Below are 25,571 nucleotides of genomic sequence, written 5' to 3'. Positions count from 1 at the left end.
TGTACGAGGTGTACGGAGCGGAGCAGTGTGTACGAGGTGTACGGAGAGGAGCCGCGCGTGTACGAGGTGTACGGAGTGGAGCCGTGTGTACGAGATGTACAGAGCGGAGCCGTGTGTGTGTACGAGGTGTACGGAGCGGAGCAGTGTGTACGAGGTGTACGGAGTGGAGCCGTGTGTACGAGGTGTACGGAGCGGAGCCGTGTGTACGGAGAGGAGCCGCACGTGTACGAGGTGTACGGAGAGGAGCCGTGTGTGTGTGTACGAGGTGTACGGAGAGGAGCCGTGTGTGTGTACGAGGTGTACGGAGAGGAGCCGTGTGTACGAGGTGTACGGAGAGGAGTCGCGCGTGTACGAGGTGTACGGAGAGGAGCCGTGTGTACGAGATGTACGGAGCGGAGCCGTGTGTGTGTACGAGGTGTACGGAGAGGAGCCGCGCGTGTACGAAGTGGAGCCGCGCGTGTATGAGGTGTACGGAGAGGAGCCACGCGTGTACGAGGTGGACGGAGTGGAGCCGTGTGTATGGAGTGGAGCCATATGTGTACGGGATGTACGGAGCGGAGCCAAGTGTGTACAAAGCATACAAAGCGGGCTTTTCCCACGGACACAGGAGTACACGGCGGAGCCCCGAGGAGCATTTTAAAACACACACATGACGTTCCACCGGAAGTGATGTGCTGGAAGCTGACCGGAAATGAGAATTTCTTGAGGAGATTGTGACGGAACCAGGAATGCTTCAGATCCATCACCGTGTCCTCCTCCGACAGCGCAGACAGCAGGATCGCCTTGGAATCGGGGATGCCGGCCATGTGAGCGGATCATGATAGGTCCTGCACCGGGAGGCTCAGGTGGGCACTACAATGGGAGCCGGGCTGCTATAGTATCTTTGTAGAATCTTTCTTTATTTCTTTCTTTCTCTGTTCTTTCATTCTCTGTTCTGTCTTTCCCTCATTTTCTTTCTCTCTCTGTTCTTTCTTTCTCTCTCTAATCTTTCTTTTTTCTCTCTCTTTCTTTTTCTTTCCTCTCTTTCTCTCTGTTCTCTCTTTTCTTTACTTCTTTCTTTCTCTCTCTGTTCTTTCTCTGTCTTTCCCCTCTTTCTTTCTCTCTCTGTTCTCTGTCTCTCACTGTTCTTTCTTTGTATCTCACTGTTCTTTCTTTCCCCTTTCTTTCTCGCTCTCTCTGTTTTCTTTTTTCTCTCTCTCTCTGTTTTCTCTCTTCCTTAGTGCCAGTCAGTCTGCCCATAATGCCAGCCACTGTGCCCTCAGTACCAGTCAGTGTGATCAGCAGTGCTAAATGGGTGCGATTAGGTGTGGACATGGGTGTGACTAGTTGTGAAATGGGTGTGACTGGGCGTGGCCAAAATTTGCAGCGGCGCGCTATGCGCGCCGCAGTCTTTGTTCATCTTTCCCTTCTTCAAAAGTTGTGAGGTATGATAGGGGCGGCTATGACAAGGGGGTCTGGTTGCCCAATGGATAGCAGTTCTGCCAGGAATTCTGTAATCATGCATACAAAAGGGGACAGAGATTTGGGAGGAGTACTGTACCTAAAAGCAATAAATAGGACTGAGCTGAAATACTGGGCACAGCTGTGACTACATGTTATATAGTTGTGTTAATCTCCTCTCACTTCTTGTAAACTACAAGTGTACAAAGATATTATATAGTCGCCATGTGACTAGTGGGCCTGTGTAACTTCAAATGCCAGGGCTGAATTTTAGTCCCAGTCCGGCCCTGACCCAAGGTATGCTGTACCAAGCTAAGCTTAGATTGCACAAAATTGCTTCAAATAGCCAGGCTGTCATGAGAGCCTTTGATTCAAGTGACCACGCACCAGGATTCAAGGACATAGACCTGGGACCAGACTGTCTGCCTGTGCAGAGAAGCTTAGGCTTGAGGTGGAACCTGTCAGTCGACACCTTCAGTTTCCAAATCAACTGTGCAGACAAACCATTCACTAAATGTGGTGTCTTGTCAGTGGTGAATAGCTTATACGACCCACTGGGGTTCATAGCACCAATTACCATACAAGGTAAATCCCTTGTGAGACAGCTTTCCGAAACCGTCAAGGACTGGGATGCCCCACTCCCTCCTGAGAAGGAACCAAAATGGGAAACCTGGAAGCAGTCTTTGTGTGCCTTGGATGAGATCCACATACCGAGATGCTACGCCAGAACCTCACTTGCTGCTAGTACTAGGAAGGAACTCCATGTGTTCTCGGATGCATCCACACAGGCCATTGCAGCAGTTGCCTATCTGAAGGTGACGGGACCCGACAATCAAGATCACTTTGGATTCGTCTTCGGCAAGGCTAAGTTGGCTCCCAAGCCTGATCATACTATTCCCAGGCTTGAACTTTGTGCAACCGTGCTTGCAGTAGAACTCGCAGACTTTATACAGCACGAGCTTTACACCAACATAGATGATGTGCAATACTACACTGACAGTAAGGTTGTCTTAGGTTACATCTACAACCAAACAAGGCGCTTCTACGTGTACGTCAGTAACCGCATTGAGAGAATAAGGAGGTCTTCCAAGCCTGAACAATGGCACTATATCCCATCTGAACTTAATCCGGCTGACCATGCCACTAGATCTATGTCTTTAAGGTCCTTTGCTAACTCTTCTTGGCTTTCAGGTCCTAAGTTTCTGTTGGAACAGAAGGGAAGAGAATGTGTCCAGGAAGTCTTCGGCATCCAGCATTCGGATGGCGATCCAGAAGTCCGCTCCGAGGTCAGTGCATTGGCGACGAACACTAAAGTAACCTCCAGCCTCGGTTGCCAGCGCTTCGAACGCTTCTCCAATTGGATGAGACTCGTCAAGACTATCGCAAGGTTAGTCCACATTGCGAGATCGTATCACAATTCACTTGGAGACAAAGACTGTCACAGCTGGCACGTCTGCCATAAACCACTCTCTGCCGAGGACATTTCTCATTGTGAGTCCCTTATAATACGTTACGTCCAGCAGAGCGTATTCAGTACTGAATGGGAATGCCTTCACCACAAACAGCAGATCCCTCTGAAAAGCCCCATTGCCCATTTAAATCCAGTAATGGACAGCTTTGGTTTGCTGAGAGTCGGTGGTCGTTTAAATCAAGCCAAGATTGCGGCTTCAGAGCAACATCCTTGCATCATTCCCAGTAAACATCATATCACTGATCTACTGATCCGGCACTTTCATGAAAAAACCGAGCACCAAGGCAGGCAGATCACAGAAGGCAAGTTACGGTCTGCAGGGCTTTGGATCATAGGTATGAAAAGACGTGTAGCAGGATCACTACATCGCTGTGTGCAATGTCGGAAAACCAGAGGAAAACAGGTACATCAACAAATGGCCGACCTGCCCTCTGACAGATTGATTGCCGAGCCGCCTTTCACCTATGTTGGCCTAGATGTCTTTGGGCCATGGATGTTATCTGCACACAGAACTCAAGGTGGCCATGCCAACAGCAAACGTTGGGCCGTACTATTCACTTGCATGAGTGTCCGTGCCGTCCACATAGAGGTAATAGAGACTATGGACACATCCAGCCTGATCAACGCTCTCCGGCGGTTTCTAGCGATCAGAGGACCGGTGAAACAGTTGAGGTCTGACCGCGGAAGCAACTTCATCAGTGCATGTCAAGAGCTGGAAATTGACATCAAGCCAATTCAGGATCAGCTGGCAGAAAGAGGTTGCACCTGGATCTTCAATCCTCCACATAGTTCTCACATGGGAGGTTCCTGGGAAAGGATGATCGGGATCTCACGCAACATCCTGAATTCTATGTTTATGGACGTAAGCTCTTCAAGGCTTACACATGAGACCTTGGTTACTTTTCTGGCCGAAGTTTCTGCCATAATCAACTCAAGACCACTTGTCCCAGTGTCATTGGATCCCGAACTGCCGACCATTCTTACTGTGCTGTTCCATGCATGTTTCTAGTTAAAGAAATGTATTTATGTTTTTTCGCTTGTCTCTGCTGCCATCTACTGGCCAGACCATTTAGTTCCTCGGTCTTTCCTTGTTCAGCCTATGGGGAGGGGCTTGTCTTCAGCCTCTTCTCTTCCTGTTTGCTCAGTCATCGGCAGACATCTTACCTGAGAGAACTGTTCTCCCTCATGAGCTGAGGAAGCAAAGTCTTTTGACCCGCAAGTAGCGACTCCAGAGACAAGCTCCATGCAAGAGACTCAGTGTAATGTTTGAATCGTTATCTACGGAATAAACCAACATTGTTCTTCATCACAACGCGTGTATGCTTATCTGAGAAGCTGCTAAGGGTCATGTCTGCCTCGCTTATTGGATACACAAAGGTAGGAACTTCTCTCACTTACATGTCTGCATACCTTTAATCGCCATTAAGTGGGGACAGAACAGTCAAAAGACTAGCTTGTCGGCCCATACAAGTCAGAAGACTACTTTTAAAGCTCATAAGCAGCTAGAAAACCTCCTTATAGCCCAGCACCCCAGCTACAGATCTCCATCTGCCCCGTCTCCCTATGTGTAATCTGCCCAGCAACAAGCCTCGCACACCAGTCTGCCTGCAGCAGTGCACGTCTGGACAAGCCTAGAAGTAGCTCCACCACCTGCCACATCTTGCAATAACTCTGCTCGTACTGTTAATGAGGACTGTCTATGCACCTGCTGTTTCCTTCTGGCCACATCGCTCCTAAAGGCCTGCAGTACTCCATACCTCATTACCGCGCATCAGCGATCCGCGAACCCCCAAGTTTCGCCAAAGCCACTCTGGGAATCTCATCCGGGACCTCCCGCAGAGCCGCACAGCGATTTTCGGACCCCGATTCAAAAGTTGAATTTTTTAAAGAGACAGTACACCTTTATTCAAAATGGCCGAAAAAGACCTCGGACAGGTCCCTACTGATGAAACAGTGCAAATACAACCTGATACCGTCCACGATGAAGCCCAGGAGGCAGACCCCACATCTCAAGCAGACCAAGTCACCCGACCAAAACGTTCTGCCAAACCAACTATAAAGGTGCTTGAAAACTATCACAATATGAAAGATGAGCTATGTGATCACCTGGAAGAACAGTGGGAATGCGTCACCTCTTATATGTCAAGACTCGAATCCTCATCAGGCAACGCCGCAAGCTTGCAATCCGTCATGGAGCGGCTGAACACCGCCCGTGAAAGGTACAAGAGACTATCAGCAAAGTACATCGCTCTTCTAAAAGATTTTAATTCTGATGAAGCTCTTCCAGACCTCAGTGAGGCGCTAGAGACGGACAAGGAGAGAGACGCCAAGGTCCAACATGCCATAAACAAGGCTGAACACCGTATCTCTCACCTGCAAGAAACCAGGTCACACCGATCGACCTCATCTAAACGTTCCTCTCGGTCATCCAGGGCATCGTCCTCAAGAAGTTCAACCATGAGCGACAGGATACTAGAGGCCCGCATAAAGGCAGAGGAATCCAGAGTGAGACGTTCTTTCACTGAGAGAGAAGCTAAGGCAGAGGCAAAAAGGGCAGAAGCAGACATGGAAGCAAAAAGGGCAGAAGTGGAAGCAAAAAGGGCAGAAGTGGAAGCCAAGAGAGCAGAAGCAGAAGCGGAGGCTCAGCTGAAGATTCTTCGGTCACAGATGGAAGAGGAGGTCGCACTAGCTAAAGTGAGACTACTTGAGCAGGCGTTGATCCAAGGCCCTGATGCAGCTAACTTGCCACCACTGGAATCAGACGATCCAGTCAATCGCACGAAAGACTATGTACTAAACCAGCTACCTGTAGCAACCCCGGTCTACAGTACCGTCCAAGTCGACGACACCAAAACCTCCAACGTACTCCCAGAGATACCTTCTCAAACACAGTCACCACAAGATGGCAACCAAGTGTTTCCTGACCCACCTTCACAGCTCAAGCGGTATTCGTCAGATTCTTCAAGGGCTAAACCACAGCTCAACCCTGCAGCAACATCATTCTATCCGGGAACAGCTCATCCATTCACACCAGGCGGCCCATACGCCCCAGGGGCATCACGAGTCGTCGTGGCAACGAGTGGTGAGAAGTCGGATATGTCCGAGTTCGCCAGGTTCATGGTGAGCAGAGAGCTAATCAACACCAGTCTTACGAAGTTTGATGATCGTGCAGAGAGCTACAGGGCCTGGAAAGCAACCTTTAAGGCAGCCATCGCCAATCTCAACCTAACTGAAGAACAGGAACTTGACCTCCTGATAAAGTGGTTAGGTCCAAGCTCTTCAACCCGCGTCAGGAGCCTCAGAGCGGTCCACGTGGGACAAGCAGAAGCAGGTCTCGCTGCCGCATGGCAAAGGCTGGAACGCACCTTTGGCAGCGCAGAGGCAATAGTGAAAAAACTATTCAAGAGATTGCAGGATTTCCAAAAGATCAACCTTAAAGACGTCCACAAGCTGCAAGACCTAAGTGACCTGCTAATGGAGCTGGAGCTCGCCAAAAGAGACCCTCGTCTGTCTGGGCTGTGCTATCTGGATTCAGCCCATGGAGTAAACCCGATCGTGGTGAAGCTGCCATACAGCCTGCAGGAAAAGTGGGCAATGTCAGTATCAAGATACAAAGGAGTGAACGACGTTACCTTCCCTCCATTCATCCACTTCTGCAGGTTCATCGATGAACAGGCCCAGATGAGGAATGACCCCAGCCTCGACTTCCTAGAGTCCAACGCTTCGACAGCCGCACCAACTCCTGCGCCAAGGTATGAAAACACCACATACAAACGCAGAGACACTAAGAGAGCTGTGAGCGTTAGGAAGACCGAGCTACCGTCACCTGCAACGCCCACAGACGAACAGAACATCGTCTCAACACGAGATAAATCCTTTAATCGTGAATGTCCCATCCACAAGAAGCCACACTCGTTGACCAAGTGCAAAGGGTTTAGATCCAAAACCCTACAGGAGCGCAAGGAGATCCTCACAGAGCTCGGGGTTTGCTTCAAATGCTGCGCATCACTTGAGCACATGGCCAAGGACTGCAAATCCACAGTCAAGTGTGGGGAGTGCCACAGCGAAAAGCATGTTTCAGCCATGCACTCAACCCGAATAGCTAGAGACACACCGGCTGCAGTCACCACTGCTCCCGCTCCAAGTCATGGCGGGGAGCCACAGAATCAGACCGACACCGCCACAACTGTCTCCTGCTCATGCTCAGAAGTATGTGGAGAGGGCCGCATGGAGAAATGTTGCGCCCGAATATGCCTCATCAAGGTTTACCCCGAAGGACATCCAGAAAAGGCAATGAAGGTGTATGCCATCATAGACGACCAAAGCAACCGGTCCCTGGCAGGAGCCAAATTCTTTGAAGCCTTCGGAATTAGTGGACCATCAGAGCCCTACACCTTGAACACCTGCTCAGGCCGCATAGAGACTAGCGGCAGAAGAGCCCAGGGATTCATCGCTTCTCCTATCAACGGGAAGACTGAAATACCTCTGCCAACGCTAGTTGAATGTGACCAAATACCCAGCCATAGGAGTGAAATTCCTACCCCAGAAGCTGTACTTTATCAGCCGCACCTGAAGCACCTCGCAAGCGTCATCCCACCTATGGACAACAACGCGGAGATTCTACTCCTGCTCGGCAGAGACAACCTGAGGGTACACAAGGTGCGACAACAGTGCAACGGACCTGACTACGCACCATACGCCCAGAGACTGGACCTCGGATGGGTAGTCATAGGAAACGTGTGCGTTGATCGATCAGAAATCGACTCCTTCAGGACCTACGTCCATGGAGACGGACGCACAACCTGCCTAAGGCCATGTCCTCATCACTATGAAGTGAAAGAGAAGCCCCCAGACTCAATACAGCTGCCTGACATCGCTTCTTCTCTGCGTACCGACAACTTGGGAAGATCAGTCTTTCACATCACCAAGGACGACGATAAAGTAGCCTTGTCAGTGGAGGACAGAGAATTCATCGACATAATGGACCGTGAGTTCTCTAAGGACAAAACCGACCACTGGGTCTCTCCATTACCCTTCCGATCCACCAGGGTAAGACTGCCAAACAACCGAGACCAAGCTCAGAACAGATTCAACTCTCTTCAACGTTCAATGAACCACAAACCTGAAATGAGGGAGCATATTGTCGCCTTTATGGACAGAATATTTCGCAACAACCACGCGGAACCCGCTCCTCCCGTGAAGAAGAACGAAGAGTGCTGGTATCTGCCTTCATTTGGTGTCTACCACCCACGGAAACCGAACCAAATCAGGGTTGTCTTTGACTCCAGCGCCAAACATGGAGGCGTATCACTCAACGATGTCCTCCTCACAGGTCCCAACCTGACGAACAACTTAGTAGGAGTGTTGCTGAGGTTCAGGAAAGAACTCGTCGCCATCACTGCCGATATCGAACAGATGTTCCACTGTTTCCTAGTCAGGGAGGACCACCGGAACTTCCTCAGATTCCTGTGGTTCAAGGACAACGACACCAACAAAGAGATGGTGGAATACCGAATGAGAGTCCACGTCTTCGGGAACAGCCCTTCACCCGCAGTAGCAACCTACGGTCTCCGAAGGACCGCAGCAGAGGGAGAGTCTGAGTATGGCACAGACGCAAGAGACTTCGTTGAAAGAGACTTCTATGTAGACGACGGGCTCAAATCACTGCCCACTGAAGAAGCAGCCATTGATTTGCTCAAAAGGACCCAAGGTATGCTGGCCCAGGCAAGGCTCAGGCTTCATAAAATCGCTTCAAACAGCCCAACCGTAATGAGAGCCTTTGATTCGGGTGATCACGCCCCTGGATTCAAGGACATTGACTTGGGGCTAGACAGCTCACCCGTGCAGAGGAGCCTAGGCATCAGATGGGATCTCGCAGCCGACTCCTTCGGGTTTCAAGTGAATTGCTCGGACAAACCGTTCACAAAACGTGGTGTCCTCTCCATAGTGAACAGCTTATTTGACCCGCTGGGGTTCGTGGCGCCCATCACCATACAAGGCAAATCCTTGTTGAGACAACTATCTGAAACTGTCAAGGATTGGGATACCCCGCTCCCCTCCGACAAAGAGAAAAAATGGGAAACTTGGAAACAGTCGTTGTGCGGATTGAACAATATTCACATCCCGAGATGCTACACCAAAATCTCCCTTGCCTCTAGCGGAAGGAAAGAACTCCACGTCTTTTCAGACGCCTCCACAGAAGCCATAGCGGCGGTTGCATACCTGAAGGTGATGGACGCCAGCGGGCAAAGCTACGTCGGATTGGTGTTCGGCAAGGCGAAGCTAGCCCCGAAGCCCGACCACACCATCCCCAGACTCGAACTCTGTGGAGCCGTCTTGGCAGTGGAAATTGCTGACTTCATACTACAAGAACTGTGTATCGAAATAGATGAGGTCCAATTCTACACCGACAGCAAGGTCGTTTTGGGTTACATCTACAATACATCGAGACGATTCTACGTGTATGTCAGTAACCGCATCGAAAGGATCAGGAGATCCTCCAAACCGGAACAATGGCGTTACGTACCATCGGAGCTGAATCCAGCAGATCTTGCAACCAGACCCATGTCTATATCTTCTTTCGTTAACTCTTCTTGGCTTACAGGTCCAGAGTTCCTGCTGAGACGGTCAGAAGAAGGTGTCCAGGAAGACTTCAGCATCCTAGATCCAGACAACGATCCAGATGTCCGAACTGAGGTCCATACCCTGACCACCAGTGCTGAGAAAACATCCTACCTCGGCTGCCAATGTTTTGAACGTTTCTCCAGCTGGTTAAGACTCATCAGGACTGTTGCCAGGTTAGTGCACATCGCCAGATGTTATCGTGCAGACTTTAAAGACAAGGACTGTCATCGCTGGCATGTATGCCACAGACCTCTTTCTGCTGAGGACATCTCCCGTAGTGAGTCCCTCATTATACGCCACCTCCAACAGAGCGAATTCGCCACCGAATGGAAGTGCTTAAATAACAAACAGCAGATTCCATTAAGAAGCCCCCTCGCCAATTTAAACCCAGTAATGGACAGCTTCGGCTTACTGAGGGTTGGCGGTCGTTTAAGCCAGGCTCGTTTCGGTGTCGCAGAGCAAAATCCTCTCATCATTCCCAACAAACACCACGTTACAGTCTTACTGATCCGTCATCATCATGAAAGGGCTGAACACCAAGGCAGGCAAATTACAGAGGGCACTCTACGGTCTGCAGGCCTCTGGATTGTCGGGATGAAGAGACGTGTAGCACAAATACTTCACGATTGTGTGCACTGTCGCAAAGTGAGAGGAAAGCAACTGTGCCAACAAATGGCCGACCTACCTACAGATAGACTTTCCATGGAACCACCTTTCACCTATGTGGGCCTAGACGTTTTCGGACCATGGATGGTATCCACACGCAGAACTCGTAGCAGCCGTGCGGACAGTAAGCGGTGGGCTGTGCTATTCACCTGCTTGAGCATCCGAGCCGTTCACATCGAGGTGTTAGAGTCCATGGATACCTCCTGCCTGATTAACGCCTTGAGAAGATTCCTCGCCATCAGAGGACCAGTAAAGCAGCTGAGGTCCGACCGCGGCAGCAACTTCGTCGGTGCATGTAGAGAGCTGAACATCGACACCAAGCCAATCCAAGACCAGCTGGCAGACAAGGGTTGCACCTGGATCTTCAATTCTCCTCACAGTTCTCACATGGGAGGCTCCTGGGAGAGGATGATCGGAATCTCACGCAACATCCTGAACTCCATGCTAAAGGACGTCAACTCGAGACTCACGCACGAGACTCTAGTGACTCTTTTAGCCGAAGTCTCAGCCATCATCAACTCGAGACCCCTTGTGCCGGTGTCAATGGATCCAGAGGTACCAACCATGTTGACTCCCAACATCCTTCTTACTCAGAAGATCGACAACGCGGTAATTCCCAGCGGAGACTTCACTCATGCCAACACCTACCAAAGACACTGGAAACGAGTCCAATATTTGGCCGACTACTTCTGGAACCGATGGAGGAAGGAATACCTTACCATTCTTCAAGGGAGAAGGAAGTGGCGACATCCCAAGCCGAATATCAAGGAAGGAGATCTGGTCCTCATGAAAGACCAGACCACTGAAAGGACTGACTGGCCTCTGGGACTTGTTACCAGGACACTGCCTAGCCAGGACGGCAACGTGCGGAAGGTGGAGCTGAGGGTCTTTAGGAAGGGTGAGACGAAGATCTTTGCGAGGCCAATCCATGAACTCGTCCTCTTACTGCCTATCGAGAGCGCCACTACGGGATGAGCGTTCTGCACCCGAAGTTTGGCCGTTTTTTCTGATTTTTTGAACTTTAATTGTTGCATTTAACATGCCCTTTCTTTTAGGTTTATTATTATTATGGACAATAGTGGAATCCCCATAGTGAATTCCAGACGGGGAGTGTGCTGTTCCATGCATGTTTCTAGTTAAAGAAATGTATTTATGTTTTTTCGCTTGTCTCTGCTGCCATCTACTGGCCAGACCATTTAGTTCCTCGGTCTTTCCTTGTTCAGCCTATGGGGAGGGGCTTCTCTTCAGCCTCTTCTCTTCCTGTTTGCTCAGTCATCGGCAGACATCTTACCTGAGAGAACTGTTCTCCCTCATGAGCTGAGGAAGCAAAGTCTTTTGACCCGCAAGTAGCGACTCCAGAGACAAGCTCCATGCAAGAGACTCAGTGTAATGTTTGAATCGTTATCTACGGAATAAACCAACATTGTTCTTCATCACAACGCGTGTATGCTTATCTGAGAAGCTGCTAAGGGTCATGTCTGCCTCGCTTATTGGATACACAAAGGTAGGAACTTCTCTCACTTACATGTCTGCATACCTTTAATCGCCATTAAGTGGGGACAGAACACTTACGCCAGCTTCTCTTCTCACCCAAAAGACCGGGAACCCGCTAACAGTTAGTGGAGAGTTTACTCACGCAAACACCTACCAGAAACAGTGGAAACGTGTGCAGTACCTTGCTGATTATTTCTGGAACCGGTGGAGAAAGGAATATCTTGTGACTCTCCAAGGAAGAAGAAAATGGCGACAGAATAAACCGAACTTGAAAGAAGGAGACGTGGTACTAATGAAAGAACAACAAGCCCGAAGGATCTACTAGCCTATGGGAATCGTTACAAAGACTTTCCCTAGTCAAGACGGTAAGGTCCGGAAGGTGGAGCTGAAGGTCCTTAGGAAAGGCGAGCCTAAGACATTTCAGAGGCCAATCCACGAGCTCGTATTGATACTGCCAATTGAGGACATTCCAGTATGATGAATCACGAACAGAACACTGCCCTACTATTTTGTCCATTGGATTACTGTTGGGTCGGAGACAGTTTGGCCTAGTGCGACTTCTCCGATCCGAAGATGGGAACCATTGGATTGTCTCAGGAACTGACTGTCATCTTCCTTGTTTTTGAAGTTGTTATTATTGCATGCATATTCATATTTCTTTTCTAGGTTATTGAACTTTAAAGAAAAACAACAAAAGAAAAAACTATATAGTGAAATCCCTTACGGAATTTCAGACGGGGAGTGTGCTGTCCCATCTAAGATTATGATTGTATGCTTATATAGTTGTCATGTTACCTTTCTTTATGTTCAGTTTTGCATTTGGTCTGCTGCCACCTGCTGTCCTTTTTCTGTATATCAGACTGCAGCTTATTAATTCTTTTACATGCCTTCAACTTCCTGGTCAGGTGACTCCTCTTCCTGCCGGTGGCCATTACTAGATTCATCTTCACCCGGGAGAGACACGCTTACCAGGCTGTGGAAGGCATCAGTTTTTTGACCACTTCGTTGCACTTTGTTGCTCACACAACTTGCTGAATCATCTTGCTGTACCACCTGGATTGTTACATCTGCATTTCTGAGAAGTACTGCATTACCAATCATACGCTGTATGTCCAGATTTCCAATAAACAAGTCTGGACTTCACAATATCTGGTGTGTATCATCTCTCCGGATGCAAAATAGCAACAATGGTCCTGTCTGCTCTGCATTGAGGAAACGGAAGGTAGGAATCTCTCCCAGCCCCAATCAACTACACCTCCATTCTCATGTGGGGACAGAACAGTGAACCAGATGGCTCTGCAGACACCGGGTACCCAGGCACCAACTCTTTTACAGGCGGCCGCTGCTCTCGGCCAAGGTCAGCCTGTCCGGCCTGCCAGTACGTGTCAATGGAGCTGCAAAGCTTCTGTTGAACCAGTCATATCCAAAACATTTAAATGGATTGCTAAACATTTATTTATTTATTTATTTTAAAGATGGTCCTCTCCCAGTGTCTACAGTTCCTATGAGTAGGATGCAGCTGCCTTCAGGTAACAAGACCTAATCATCTGTAAGACTGTGTGGATTTTTCCATCTTGCAGTATGTACACACTGAGTTTTTGGAGCAGAAATTGAACGGAATCTCCCGAATTTTTGAGGAGTTCTGCATTTTGGACAAGGGTTATGGAGAGTTTCCTCTCCCCCAGAAAAATTCATCGACAACCTCTGTGTGTATGTAGCCTTAGATGTATTTCCCCATGAGTGACGTTCGGCAGGTCAGGCCCTGAAATTTACAATTTCTCTTTTTCTTTTCAGGAATTAATCAGTTTAATAACATGCCCATTGGAAATGTTCAGATTCCTTCTGCTCCTATGGGACCTCGGGCAGCATCTCCGCTCAACCACCCCACACAAATGAACAACATGGGATCGGTGCCAGCTGTAAGTAATGTACACCGGGGCGCCCAGTGCCTTTTTTTTTCTTTAGCATTTTTTACGTTTTTTTTCTTCTATATGATTAATGGTTATTTCTTCCCATAGATGGCAATGTCTCCATCTCGAATGTCCCAACCCCAGACCATGATGGGTACACACAGCAATAATCTAATGGGTCCTGCACAGACTCAGAATCAGTTCTTGCAACAAGGGCAGTTTCAGACCAATAATAGCAGCTTAGGCGTGACACTAGGGCAAACGTGCACAGCGGCTGCGGTGTCAAAGGTAAGAGGTCCTCTCTGTATTATATGAAGGAACCCTGCTCTATAAAGATACAGAAATAATGTGGTATTTTATTTTTTTTTAACATTTTCCAACAGGGACAAGCGCCCACCGCATCTTTACCAATCAGCAACTCCATGAACATGCTGGGCCCTCAAACCAGTCAGCTTCCACGGCCAGCACTTTCCCAGTCTCCCCTCCATCAGACCCCTCCTTCAGTTACTGCTGCCGCCGCTGCTATGCCTCCTGTTCAGCACCCAACACCATCTGGCATGACTCCACCACAACCAGCAGCACCAGCCCAGCCATCCACTCCGCTGCCACCGGCTGGACAGACCCCAGCTCCCACGCCTGGCTCTGTCCCTAATGCCATGCAGACACAGAGCACCCCGACGGTGCAGGCAGCTGCCCAGGCCCAGCTCACTCCACAGCCTCCTACTCCTGTGCCCAGTCAGTCTGTGCCCACCCCACAGCCATCTCAGCTGCAGCCCCCGGCACTCCTGTAAGTATAAAGTGTAAAGCGCCAATATGATTTACGCGATTAATACTTCCATGTCCTCTATCTATATGAACGTCGACTAATAGTTGGTTGGACTTTTTTTTTTCTCTAGCTTTCCCAGGCATCTGCAAGTGTTGATAACCGTGTGCCTCGGTGGCCAGCACCGACAACCAGTCAGCCCCTGATCACCCAGTGATTGATGTCAAGCTAGAAGTGAAAACGGAGGAGCCGGAGCCTTGTGAGATCTCAGTGGAGCCTAAAACCGAGGTAATTTCCTGCAGGAGGATTGCCCGGGGTATGTTTTCTATGGTAGATGGCAGGTATGATCAGTCCATAAAGTTTCTAGTGATGGCATCTAGGACTAGGGGTCTTGATGCATCATCAGCATGAACATAAGCACATTAGAGGGTTTATAGTTGCAAAAAGAGGGTTTTTTTTTCAATCCAGCAAAGCGAATTAAAAGCAAAAATACTTTATTAGGACGTCATTAAAGTAGTAGCACGTGCATAAAAAATATCTGACGCGCTTCGAGTTTAGCTGACTCTTAATCGTAGGTATAGTAAGGTGTTTCTAACTAAAGATGCTGATTTGGGGGGGGGATATAAAAATAATTTGCATTCCTAACTTACAACCGTATACTTCATAGGTAGAAGAAGAGGTACCTGCTCAGGTAAAGGAAGCCCCAGCGGAAGGAATGGAGACCAAAACTGAACCTATGGAAGTTGAGGAAAAGAAGCCAGAAATAAAAGTTGATTCGAAAGAAGAAGAAGAGGAAAATACAACTAATAACACTACACCTCCGTCCTCATCGCCTTCTCAACCTCGGAAAAAGAGTAAGTGTGATGAGTAGGTTTTTTTTTTTTTCTTTTTAGCGTAATTCAAATCTCAAATTTGTGATTTCTGTTTCGGTGTTTAAACCAGAGGAGCTCCGCCAAGCCCTGATGCCAACCCTGGAAGCACTATATCGGCAAGATCCGGAGTCCTTGCCTTTCAGACAACCGGTTGATCCACAGTTGCTGGGCATACCGGTGAGTACCACATGCTTTAAAAGGGGGTTTTTAGCTTTTAAAAATGTTTCCTTTAGCGTCAAGTAACACAGCAGTGATCGGCGTGAGTGGTGATGTGAGCCGTCACTGCTGCAGCCAAAACACTTGGATTTTAGCAGCAGAGGGGAAATTGTGGGTACCGTCAGTGTACTTTGCGTTACAGGAAATGTTTGGGGTCCACAGTAACAGTATCAGTCAGATCAATCCTGATACGAATTAGTATCGGCGATGGACATAGTCCTGTCCTCCTAGTATATTGAGGGTGCGATGATCACTTTGAGGCCATTCGGCTTCAGAGGGGGTTTGGAAGAAACGACTAACTCCCACAATCTTTCTATTTTAGGATTATTTTGATATTGTAAAGAATCCCATGGACTTATCAACCATAAAGCGGAAGCTCGACACGGGGCAGTACCAAGAGCCGTGGCAGTACGTGGACGACGTGTGGCTCATGTTTAATAATGCCTGGCTGTATAACCGCAAGACTTCCCGGGTGTACAAATACTGCACCAAGCTCGCCGAGGTGTTTGAGCAGGAGATTGACCCCGTTATGCAGTCAATGGGCTACTGCTGCGGACGGAAGGTAAGACGTGGAGTCAGGCTTTCTGCTTTAGCCGATTCGAGAAGGAACCTTGGGTCCTAAATATTTCTTCTTCTTCGCTCCCTCAGTTTGAGTTTTCACCTCAGATGTTGTGCTGTTACGCGAAGCAGCTATGTACGATCCCTCGCGATGTCGCCTACTTCAGCTATCAGAACAGGTAATTTCGAGCTGCAGACGTTCATCTGATACAGATGACATATCCTAAGGATGTAGGTAATAATAATAATAAGGGTATTTAGTAAACATAATTTTGATCAAAATAATGTATAAGCCATCCCGCCACGTCACGGCAACCCTTGTGGGACAGTCCCTACTCTAGTATTTAAAACCTTTTCACTTGCCAAGTGGCGTGAATGTGAATAAGGGTCGAGCGGCTGAACCACTAGTAACAGCTTAGGCCAGACTGGATGGCTTTCCCAGCTCAGAAAGAGGGCGGTCACACCCATATATGCACTGAATGCACAATGAAATGAATAAAAAACAAATCTGAACTGAGAAAAGTAAGTTAATGTGTATGCACAATGTGAGTGCATATTAACACATGACCATTAACCAGAGAGAACAAAAAACACAAATATCCTGAACTAAAAAGTAAAAAATATACTGCAAATAATGCATAAAGGTAATAATAATAATAAGGGTATTTAGTAAACATAATTTTGATCAAAATAATGTACAAGCCATCCCGCTTACACATTAACTTACTTTTCTCAGTTCAGATTTGTTTTTTATTCATTTCATTGTGCATTCAGTGCATATATGGGTGTGACCGCCCTCTTTCTGAGCTGGGAAAGCCATCCTGTCTGGCCTAAGCTGTTACTAGTGGTTCAGCCACTCGACCCTTATTCACATTCACGCCACTTGGCAAGTGAAAAGGTTTTAAATACTAGAGTAGGGACTGTCCCACAAGGGTTGCCGTGACGTGGCGGGATGGCTTGTACATTATTTTGATCAAAATTATGTTTACTAAATACCCTTATTATTATTATTACCTTTATGCATTATTTGCAGTATATTTTTTACTTTTTAGTTCAGGATATTTGTGTTTTTTGTTTTTTGTTCTCTCTGGTTAATGGTCATGTGTTAATATGCACTCACATTGTGCATACACATTAACTTACTTTTCTCAGTTCAGATTTGTTTTTTTATATCCTAAGGATGTGTAAACATTTCACGCTGGTCATGCACCGTTGATAATTTTGGACCGGACACTCATTCTTCTGACCACTATCTCTCCTGACTCCTCCAAAGACATGGACACTGAGGTCTGCCGCTCGTAATAAACCACCGCCAGTCTCTTTTGGCATCGGCATTTCTGCACGCAGAACTCAAGTGGCGAGAGATCGAGGTCCAATACTTCTGAGTGGGAGAGTCAGTATGTCCCCATACACATGAAATGGTCAGCCGAAATTTGCGTGTTTAGCCAAGTTTTATCTTGTGTCTATGGGGTCCTCAAGTCCCAGTAAGCACCAACTAGTTTTACTAAAGTTGCTACTAATAAAATGCAGTGTTGGCTCCAGTAATATTTTGAACCTTATAAACATTCAATGATTTCTCACTTTAGGTATCACTTCTGTGAAAAGTGTTTCACTGAGATTCAGGGGGACAACGTCACTCTAGGAGATGATCCGTCCCAGCCTCAAACGTAAGTTATTTCGCTTCTTGCTCCGTGTGTTAGGGCACATTCAGACATCCGTGCCAATCGGTCCATGGTCAGATCGCAATGCACGGACTGGCCGTGGGTCTCCCAACCCCAGCATGACAGCATCATATATTTCTATGATGCTGTCCGGCTCGGGTCGTGAAAACCGCAGCCAGTCAGTCGGACCGATTTGCACGGACATCTGAATGCATCCTTAAAGGGAACCTGTCACTCCCCCCAGGCGTTTAAGTAAAAGAGCCACCTTGTGCAGCACTAATGCTGCCTCCTGTCAAGGTGGCTCTTTTACTTAGCGTCCCTTCCACCGCAGAAATAAGCGTTTTTAAAATTGTTCCAAAATACCTGAATTTTGTCAGGGGGGCAGGTCTTTCCACCTCTGACAGACGCCTCGCATCCATCAGTCATTTCGTATTTGGCGCCGCCTCCTCTGTGTTCTTTTGAAATGCGGTGCCTGCGCTGTACTATGGTTTTGTGGGCATGCGCAGTTAGCGCTGCCTGACGTGCCCGTGCTCTCAGATCCCATCCTGGCCTTCATATCGCGCGGCCACAGATCCCGCCCCGCAGTCGCTTATGATTCATTCACACTGCGGGGCTTGGAATCTTGGGCATGCGCAGTAGTTCTCTGCGGCTCTCATGCCCAAGATACCCAGGCCCGCAGTGTGATTATGTCTTTCATTGTCATCCGCCGGACCAGAAAATTCCCAAACCTAAGCGTTTACAGGAGTGGTACAAGAAGATGCTGGATAAAGCTTTTGCTGAACGTATAATACATGACTATAAGGTATGCAGAACATTGGTTTTGGATTTTAGAAGGATTTTCCATAGAACAACCTTTTTAATTTGGGGATATCCTATGCATTAATATATAATAATCCTATATTGATCTGGGACACTGTCCGTCCTCAGCAGGTGAAGGCCCTTTTCATGTAAATGGTTCTCGGCTTAAAATGGCAGCAAAAGTTGGGTCAAGCGTAGCCGGTCCTTTCACACACAACCTGTCAAAAAAGCGTGGGCTCGTGTCCTTAATCCCCCGCAAGGACAAACTACATTTTAGTGCATAAAACATATACGTCCTGGACCTGTCCACATTCTGACGCCCCATAATTGGCGATTCACAAGCCCCTGACTGTATATATACCTCCAACGTGGAGCATAGTGGAAACTCACCGGGTGATGGCAGCATCAGACTGATTTCAGTAGTGGTGGGCTGGGCTCATAGTTTAGCATTCCGATCTTGGTAGGAATATTATAAGAGCCCCTCCGCCCGGTAGAGCGGGTGGATGGCAGGATACAGAGCATGAGAATCATCCACCTCCCATCCTCCAAGAAGAATTGCTGTTCGAAACGCGTTGGCTGTAACCGATCTAGGGGGATTCTGTAGCTTCTGATAACGACACAGAATAACTCTGTGTTCAGTACGTGTGGGCTTCTGAGAACGGTTACCAGCCACTGCTGTTTGTTTTTCTTTGGTGGGGGGGGCTTGTTTGTCTTCCTGTTTTCAGCCAAATTTTTAAGATGCCCTCCTCCTTCTATCAAGGTTTTATCCACTAATACAATGTGATAGCAATATGTTAACACTGCACTTACAATTGCTCATTTGCCTTTCTACCAACCTAATTAAATTCTCCATTATGTCCATCATTATGTGATTAAAAACTGAATCCTTAGCGCTACATAAACTGTGCTCCAAATTATTATGCAAAAAGAGTTTAGGAGTGATAAGGTTAAAATTTTTTTGTCATTTAGACTCATTAATGGTGATGTGTGTCAGGGCTCTTTATATCACTGAAAGCAATTGCAGACACCTGTGCACATTAGTTTGGCAGGTGTGTCCAAATAAAGGCAAGACTACTTAAGAAGGCTGTTCCACATTATTAAGCAGCCTACATTTTTTGCCAAAATGGGAAAGAAAAAGGATGTGTCGGCTGCTGAGAAGCAACAAATTGTGGAGTATTTAAGTCAAGGCATGACTACAATCAACATTGCCAAGACACTTCATCGTGATCATCGCACAATCAAGAAGTATGTTGCTGATTCCCAGCACACACGTGTGCGTGCTGATAAGGAAAAATTGAGGACTCTTTCCAACAGGCAATTGCGTCAGGTTAAAAGAGCAGCTGCAAAAATGCCTTGTCATAGCAGCAGACAAGTTTTTGAAGCTGCTGGTGCCTCCAACGTCCCCCGAACAGCAAGATGCAGGGTCCTTCAGAGGTTTGTAGCTGTGCGTAAGCCATCCTGTCGACCACCTCTATCCACTGCACACAAGCAGAAACGGCTCCAGTGGCCAAACGATACATGAAGACTGACTTCCAAACTGTTCTGTTCACCGATGAGTGCCGTGCAACGCTCGATGGTCCAGATGGATGGAGTGGAGGATGGCTGGTTGATGGACACCCCATGAAAACACGGCTAAGGCGCCAACAAGGAGGAGGTGGAGTAATGTTTTGGGCTGGAATCATGGGGAGAGAGATTGTCGGCCCCTTAAGATCCCTGAAGGGGTAAAGATGAACTTCATAATCTATGTGGAGTTTCTAGAACAGCACTTCCTGCCATGGTTCAAGAGGAAGAACCGTGCTTTCCGCAGCAAGATCATTTTCATGCATGATAATGCACCGTCTCCTGCTGCAAATAACACATCTGCATCTCTGGCTGCTATGGGCATAAAAGAGGACAAACTTATGGTGTGGCCACCATCTTCCCCTGACCTCAACCCCATTGAGAACCTCTGGAGCATCATCAAGAGGAGTGTCTATGATGGCGGGAGGCAGTTCACATCTAAGCAACAGCTCTGGGAGGGGATTCTGTCCACATGTAAAACAATTGATGCACAAACCATCCAAAAACTGACATTCAATGGACGAGAGAGTTCAGAAGCTTCTTTCCAACAAGGGTCCTATGTGCAAATGTAACATCACCGAGAAGAAAGTTTTGACTTGAAAACGGATTTCATTTTGGAATAAGCTGATAATGCTTATAATCTCACAATTCACCATTTTTTTGTTCAAAATAAAAATAAAAATGTTGAAAACTCTGTTGTGCATAATAATTTGGAACATGCATTTTGAGTGTTTCTTAATTTTAAAAATATACTGTTTTCATAGGCAGTTTGTTCAAAAACATTGCAATTATACTAGAATATTAGATGACTGGAAAATAACAATGACTGCAATTCATATAGGGAATTTAGAGAAAATAGGAGGAAATATTTTTTGCATAATAATTTGGAACACAGTGTAGAAACAAAAAGTCTTTTCGCTGCATGAGTCATCCCCCTTTGACTCCTGACCCAGCTGCTCCCTTCTCCCCCACCCTCACCAAGGACTCTGGACTCTTGCAGTGACTCATGACTCATACGGGGAAAATTGACCTCCTGTTTCTACATAGAGCATAGAACGATTCAGCTGGTCAGTTTATAATCACGTGATGTCATAGACCTAATGGAGAAGAGAATTATCTGGGTAGAAAGGCAAAGTGAGCAATTGTAGGTACACAGTACTGTGTAATACGATGACTGCAATATATTAAGAGGATAAAAACCTGATGGGAGGAAGAGAGGAGGAGGGCTTCTTTAAGTCATAAAATTTCTGAGCAAATGTACTCCGTCCCCCCCACTATTCTCTTCATTTGTACATCGTGTACCATGTAAAATCGAAACTAGTTTGAAAACATTGACTGCTATGGGCTAAAAAGGGTCATGTCCATATCAGTAAGGGTGGTTTCACATTTGCGTTTAAGGCCGCAGCGTCGGCCTGCGCACGGCCGCCGCTAAGCCCCGCCCCCTGCCATGCCTTCGCCAGTAGCTCCGCCTACGGGCGCATGACGCTGCATGCGTCCTGCGTCCCCTATCTTTAGCACTGGGGACGCAGGCCAAGCGCAGGTATGCGTTTGGGGGCGCATGCGTCCTTTTGACGCTGTGCCGAGCGCACCAAATTGCAACCTGTTGCGTTTGGCGTTGGTTGGTCGGCGCAGCGTCAAAAGGACGCATGCGCTGCCAAACGCATACCTGCGCACGGCCTGCGTCCCCAGTGCTAAAGATAGGGGACGCAGGACGCATGCAGCGTCATGCGCCCGTAGGCGGAGCTACTGGCGGAGGCACGGCAGGGGGCAGGGCTTAGCAGCGGCCGTGCGCAGGCCAACGCTGCGGCCTTAAACGCAAATGTGAAACCACCCTTAGACATGCTGCAGATTGAAAAAAAATAAAAATGTATAAAAAACATAAGGTGAGTAAAATTACACAAGTGTGAAAAAGCCCCAAGGCTGAAGTTAAGCTTCCAGATTATTTGGTACATTATAGGGTGTTTTTTTTTTTCTTCATGACAGAAAATGATGTAAAAAATCTGGAAATTTTACTACTTCTTTTTTGTCTTGGAAAAAGGAAAAACTCATCAGGAACGCATGGTGTGAACACAGCCGTACTACAATGAAAATGATCTGCATGCAAGATTGCATTGAAAATCTCCAGCAAATACACAACATCTGAACACACCCTAATTCTACAGCTTTTTTTTTTTTTTTTTTGAGGTTTTTGTTGCATTTTTTTTGTAACAAGTGTTGGAAGCCAATAGAAAATATTAAACACAATATAAACATTGAGGCTCTTTTTCTTAAATTAAATGCAACCAGAATTCTGGTGCGATTTGTCTCATATAACCCGTCTTTCGTGATTTGCACTATAGTTGCGTGTTTTGCACTATAACCAATGAGGGGCTTAACATGCTACAACATGCACCCCAAAAATTTGAAAAATGATTGGCACAAGTTTCTGGGACAAAGTAAAGCCATCTAACACGTGGTGTAAACTTACACCACACCCTCCCGCCGATTCTGCATTTACTTTTTTTTGCTTGTTAACTAAATCAAAGATTTTTTTTTTTTTTTGCCTTTTTTTTAGGGTAAAGTCACAGGATCCATTAAAATGTCTCGGCAGAACTTTTAAAATTTGCTAAAAAAAAAAATCTTAAAAAATCATACCCAAAGAGGGAGACTGGAATACATGTATGCATGTAATTTGCAACAAAACAAAAAAGCGCAGAATTGGCTGCATACATGTGGAATACAAAAACCACTCCATGCCAGTTGTAATTGGCGCCAGGCACAACAGGTGCGTTGGTAGGAGCCAACTGCTTGTTAACTTTTAGGCCTGTAGCACAAAGTCCTGGATAACCCCCTTAACTGATGGAGGGGCTAAACACATAAAAAACCCCATTAAAATCCCTACCATTCCCTAACAGCGGCTTAGCCAGTGCTCATTGCCTCAGCCTCTTCCTCCTCTCTGAAATAAAGCATCGTCATCAGTGATGCTTGTTTCAGGGGCTGGGCTAGTCCCTGTGTGCTGTGCACAATGACAGTGCACTCTCTCTCGTGCCGGCTCAGATCTGGGGTCACGATCTTGCAACACGGGCATTGTCAGAGTACCCGTTGTGCAGGAAACCAGCGTTATTCCTGCAAGTGACGTCAATGGTCTCTGCGCGCTGGGTATTCTAATTCTCTGTTGTCTAGTCGTTACGGCTGATCTGAACCAGCGTGCTGTGCACAATGACAGTGCACTCTCTCTCGTGCCGGCTCAGATCTGGGGTCACGAACTTGCAACACGGGCATTGTGCACATCCCACAGCGACCAGACCAGCCCCTGAAATAAGTGGCACTGATGACGCTTTGTATAAGTACCCCAGCATGCACCAAACGAGACGACATCCAAACAAATGAAAAAAAAAATAGAAAAGCAGCTGGGGAACGGTAGGGAATTTTTAACACAAGTATGTAAGAAAATAATTTCGTTTCTGACACTAAATAGAGATTTAGGAGAATAATTACTTTGGACTTAACCCCCTTTAAGGCTTGATGTTTACGACGAAAACAAAAGCAGCAATTTACAGTAATAAAACTGCATCTCTATACTAATACAGATGCTGCTTTTTTTTCCCTTATGTTTAACATGCTTTTTCTAAAAAAAAAAATTATATATGTATAATCTCTGCGTTCTTACTGTAATTTTAGCTTCACTCCGTTCCAAGAAGCTTAGCAGCAAAAAAATTTAAAAAAAATGCAGAATTTGGTTTAAGGTTTCTGCCTGCAGTACATAACTTTCATCCCCCAAAAAATAAAAAATGGAATACTCAGAGAAGATTGTTGTGTGCATATTTTGGTGCAGACCAGTGCAAATATAAAACCGCAGGAAAAAACCCATAGCATTTACTCTACGTATGAACACAGCCATTTGGTGTGTACAATAAAAAGTCAGGGTTTTTTTCTTTCTTCAGAAAAACCCTTCTGGGTAAACCATACATGTGGTGCAGGTCCGGCCAAAAATACCAGACCCCGTGATGAAAAACTAGACCCTATTCTAGACAGAGGTCTGTCTGGTCCTTGTCGTTCAGCCGGTCGGCTCTTCCTATTTAGAATCATAGAATCGTAGAGTTGGAAGGGACCTCCTGGGCCATCTGGTCCAACCCCCTGCTCAAAGCAGGATTCGCTAAATCATCCCAGTCAGATGTCTGTCCAGCCTCTGTTTGAAGACTTCCATTGAAGGAGAACTCACCACGTCTCGTGGCAGCCTGTTCCACTCATTGATCACTCTAACTGTCAAAAAGTTTTTTCTAATATGTAATCTATGTCTCCTCCCATTCAGTTTCATCCCATTGCTTCTAGTCTTTCCTTGTGCAAATGAGAATAAAGATGATCCTTCTACAATGTGACAGCCCTTCAGATGTTTGTAGACAGCTATTAAGTCTCCTCTCAGTCTTCACTTTTGCAAACTAAACATTCCCGAATCCTGCAACCTTTCTTCATAAGACAGGGTTTGCAGACCGGTCACCATTCTTTTTTTATCATAAAGGTTTTTATTGAGTTTTCAGAAAAAATACAAACTTCTCATACAAAAACATCAAGAACAGGAGCAATGAGTAGCAAGAGGTGGAATAACCTTGAGCCATTATTAGAATATCAATCTGGGACATTAAATACCCCTTCCAACAACAACTTGAACATAGAAGCGGGGAGAGGGGGGGGGGGAAGGGGAAGCAGCTCTACATGCATGGCATTCTTAGGCACAATCAATTTATTTATGGTGTAGGTGTCTGTATCTGGGGGAGGGCCGTTGCATAAAGGGAAGTGGCCCACGGATGCCATTGTTTAAGTCTCACCGTTCTCTTCTCTAGATTGAGGGTCAAGTTGGTTTCGTATAGCCAGTGTAGGTTGGTCCTCTCAATTAGTTCTGTTTTTGTAGGGGGGCTCACCGACCTCCACTTGTATGCCACACAGTACCTGCCGGCTATGAGAATGTGAGAAATGATATTTTTTAAAAGATCCGGGATCCCATCTAGGCCAATGTGTAGCACCGCTAAGGTTGGGTTTGGGGAAAGACGGAGACTAGTAACCTCATGGATTAGATTGAACACCTCCTGCCAGAAGTTAGATAACTTAGGGCAAAACCACCACATATGACACAAGGTGCCCCTGTGGTTGCAGCCCCTCCAGCACAAAGGTGACATATGTGGGGAAAAAGAAGCCAGTTTAGTAGGGGAGTTGTACCACCGCAGATGAACCTTTTTTAATTGCTCTATGTGATTGAGACATGAAGAGAATTTGTGGATCCATTTTGAGGCCGCGAACCATTCTTGCGACGGAAGCTGAGGGCTAGATCTTTTTCCCATTTGAGCATATACGGCAATTGTTTGTCCGGTTCCGGGGAGTTTAGCAGGTTATGGATGTATGAAAGGCCTTTGATTTTGCTATTTTGAAAGAATTTTTTAATTGCGGCGTGGTCGGCTGTTGTGGGAACCGGTAGGTGAGGAGCGGACTGAAGGAAGTGACGTATTTGAAAAAAACTGGAATAAACTGTGTCGGGGGAGGTTAAATTTAACACACATTTCTGAG

At 46.9% G+C, this 25,571-nt stretch overlaps 2 protein-coding genes across 3 annotated transcripts in view; both read left to right on the top strand.

Moving 5' to 3' along the window:
• Window positions 1-15,160, top strand: part of LOC141056976 (histone lysine acetyltransferase CREBBP-like) — a 41,663-nt gene extending 26,503 nt beyond the window's left edge. The window contains exons 6-12 of the mRNA XM_073553455.1: window positions 12,973-13,073; window positions 13,171-13,224; window positions 13,490-13,614; window positions 13,714-13,893; window positions 13,989-14,392; window positions 14,502-14,656; window positions 15,036-15,160. Of these exons, the coding sequence (XP_073409556.1) occupies window positions 12,973-13,073; window positions 13,171-13,224; window positions 13,490-13,614; window positions 13,714-13,893; window positions 13,989-14,392; window positions 14,502-14,574 (937 nt within the window). The 3' untranslated portion in view covers window positions 14,575-14,656; window positions 15,036-15,160. The remainder of the gene's footprint in view (window positions 1-12,972; window positions 13,074-13,170; window positions 13,225-13,489; window positions 13,615-13,713; window positions 13,894-13,988; window positions 14,393-14,501; window positions 14,657-15,035) is intronic.
• The window catches only part of LOC141057033 (uncharacterized), a 140,270-nt gene that overhangs the window by 33,546 nt on the left and 81,153 nt on the right, over window positions 1-25,571 (top strand). The gene's annotated exons all lie outside the window — the stretch shown is intronic.

This window comes from Dendrobates tinctorius, unplaced genomic scaffold (assembly GCF_039654945.1).
Source record: "Dendrobates tinctorius isolate UK_male_01 unplaced genomic scaffold, ASM3965494v1 ptg000202l, whole genome shotgun sequence".
Lineage (NCBI taxonomy): Eukaryota > Metazoa > Chordata > Amphibia > Anura > Dendrobatidae > Dendrobates > Dendrobates tinctorius.
The sequence above is the reverse complement of the archived record's forward strand: the minus strand, read 5'-3'. Positions and strand labels throughout refer to the sequence as shown.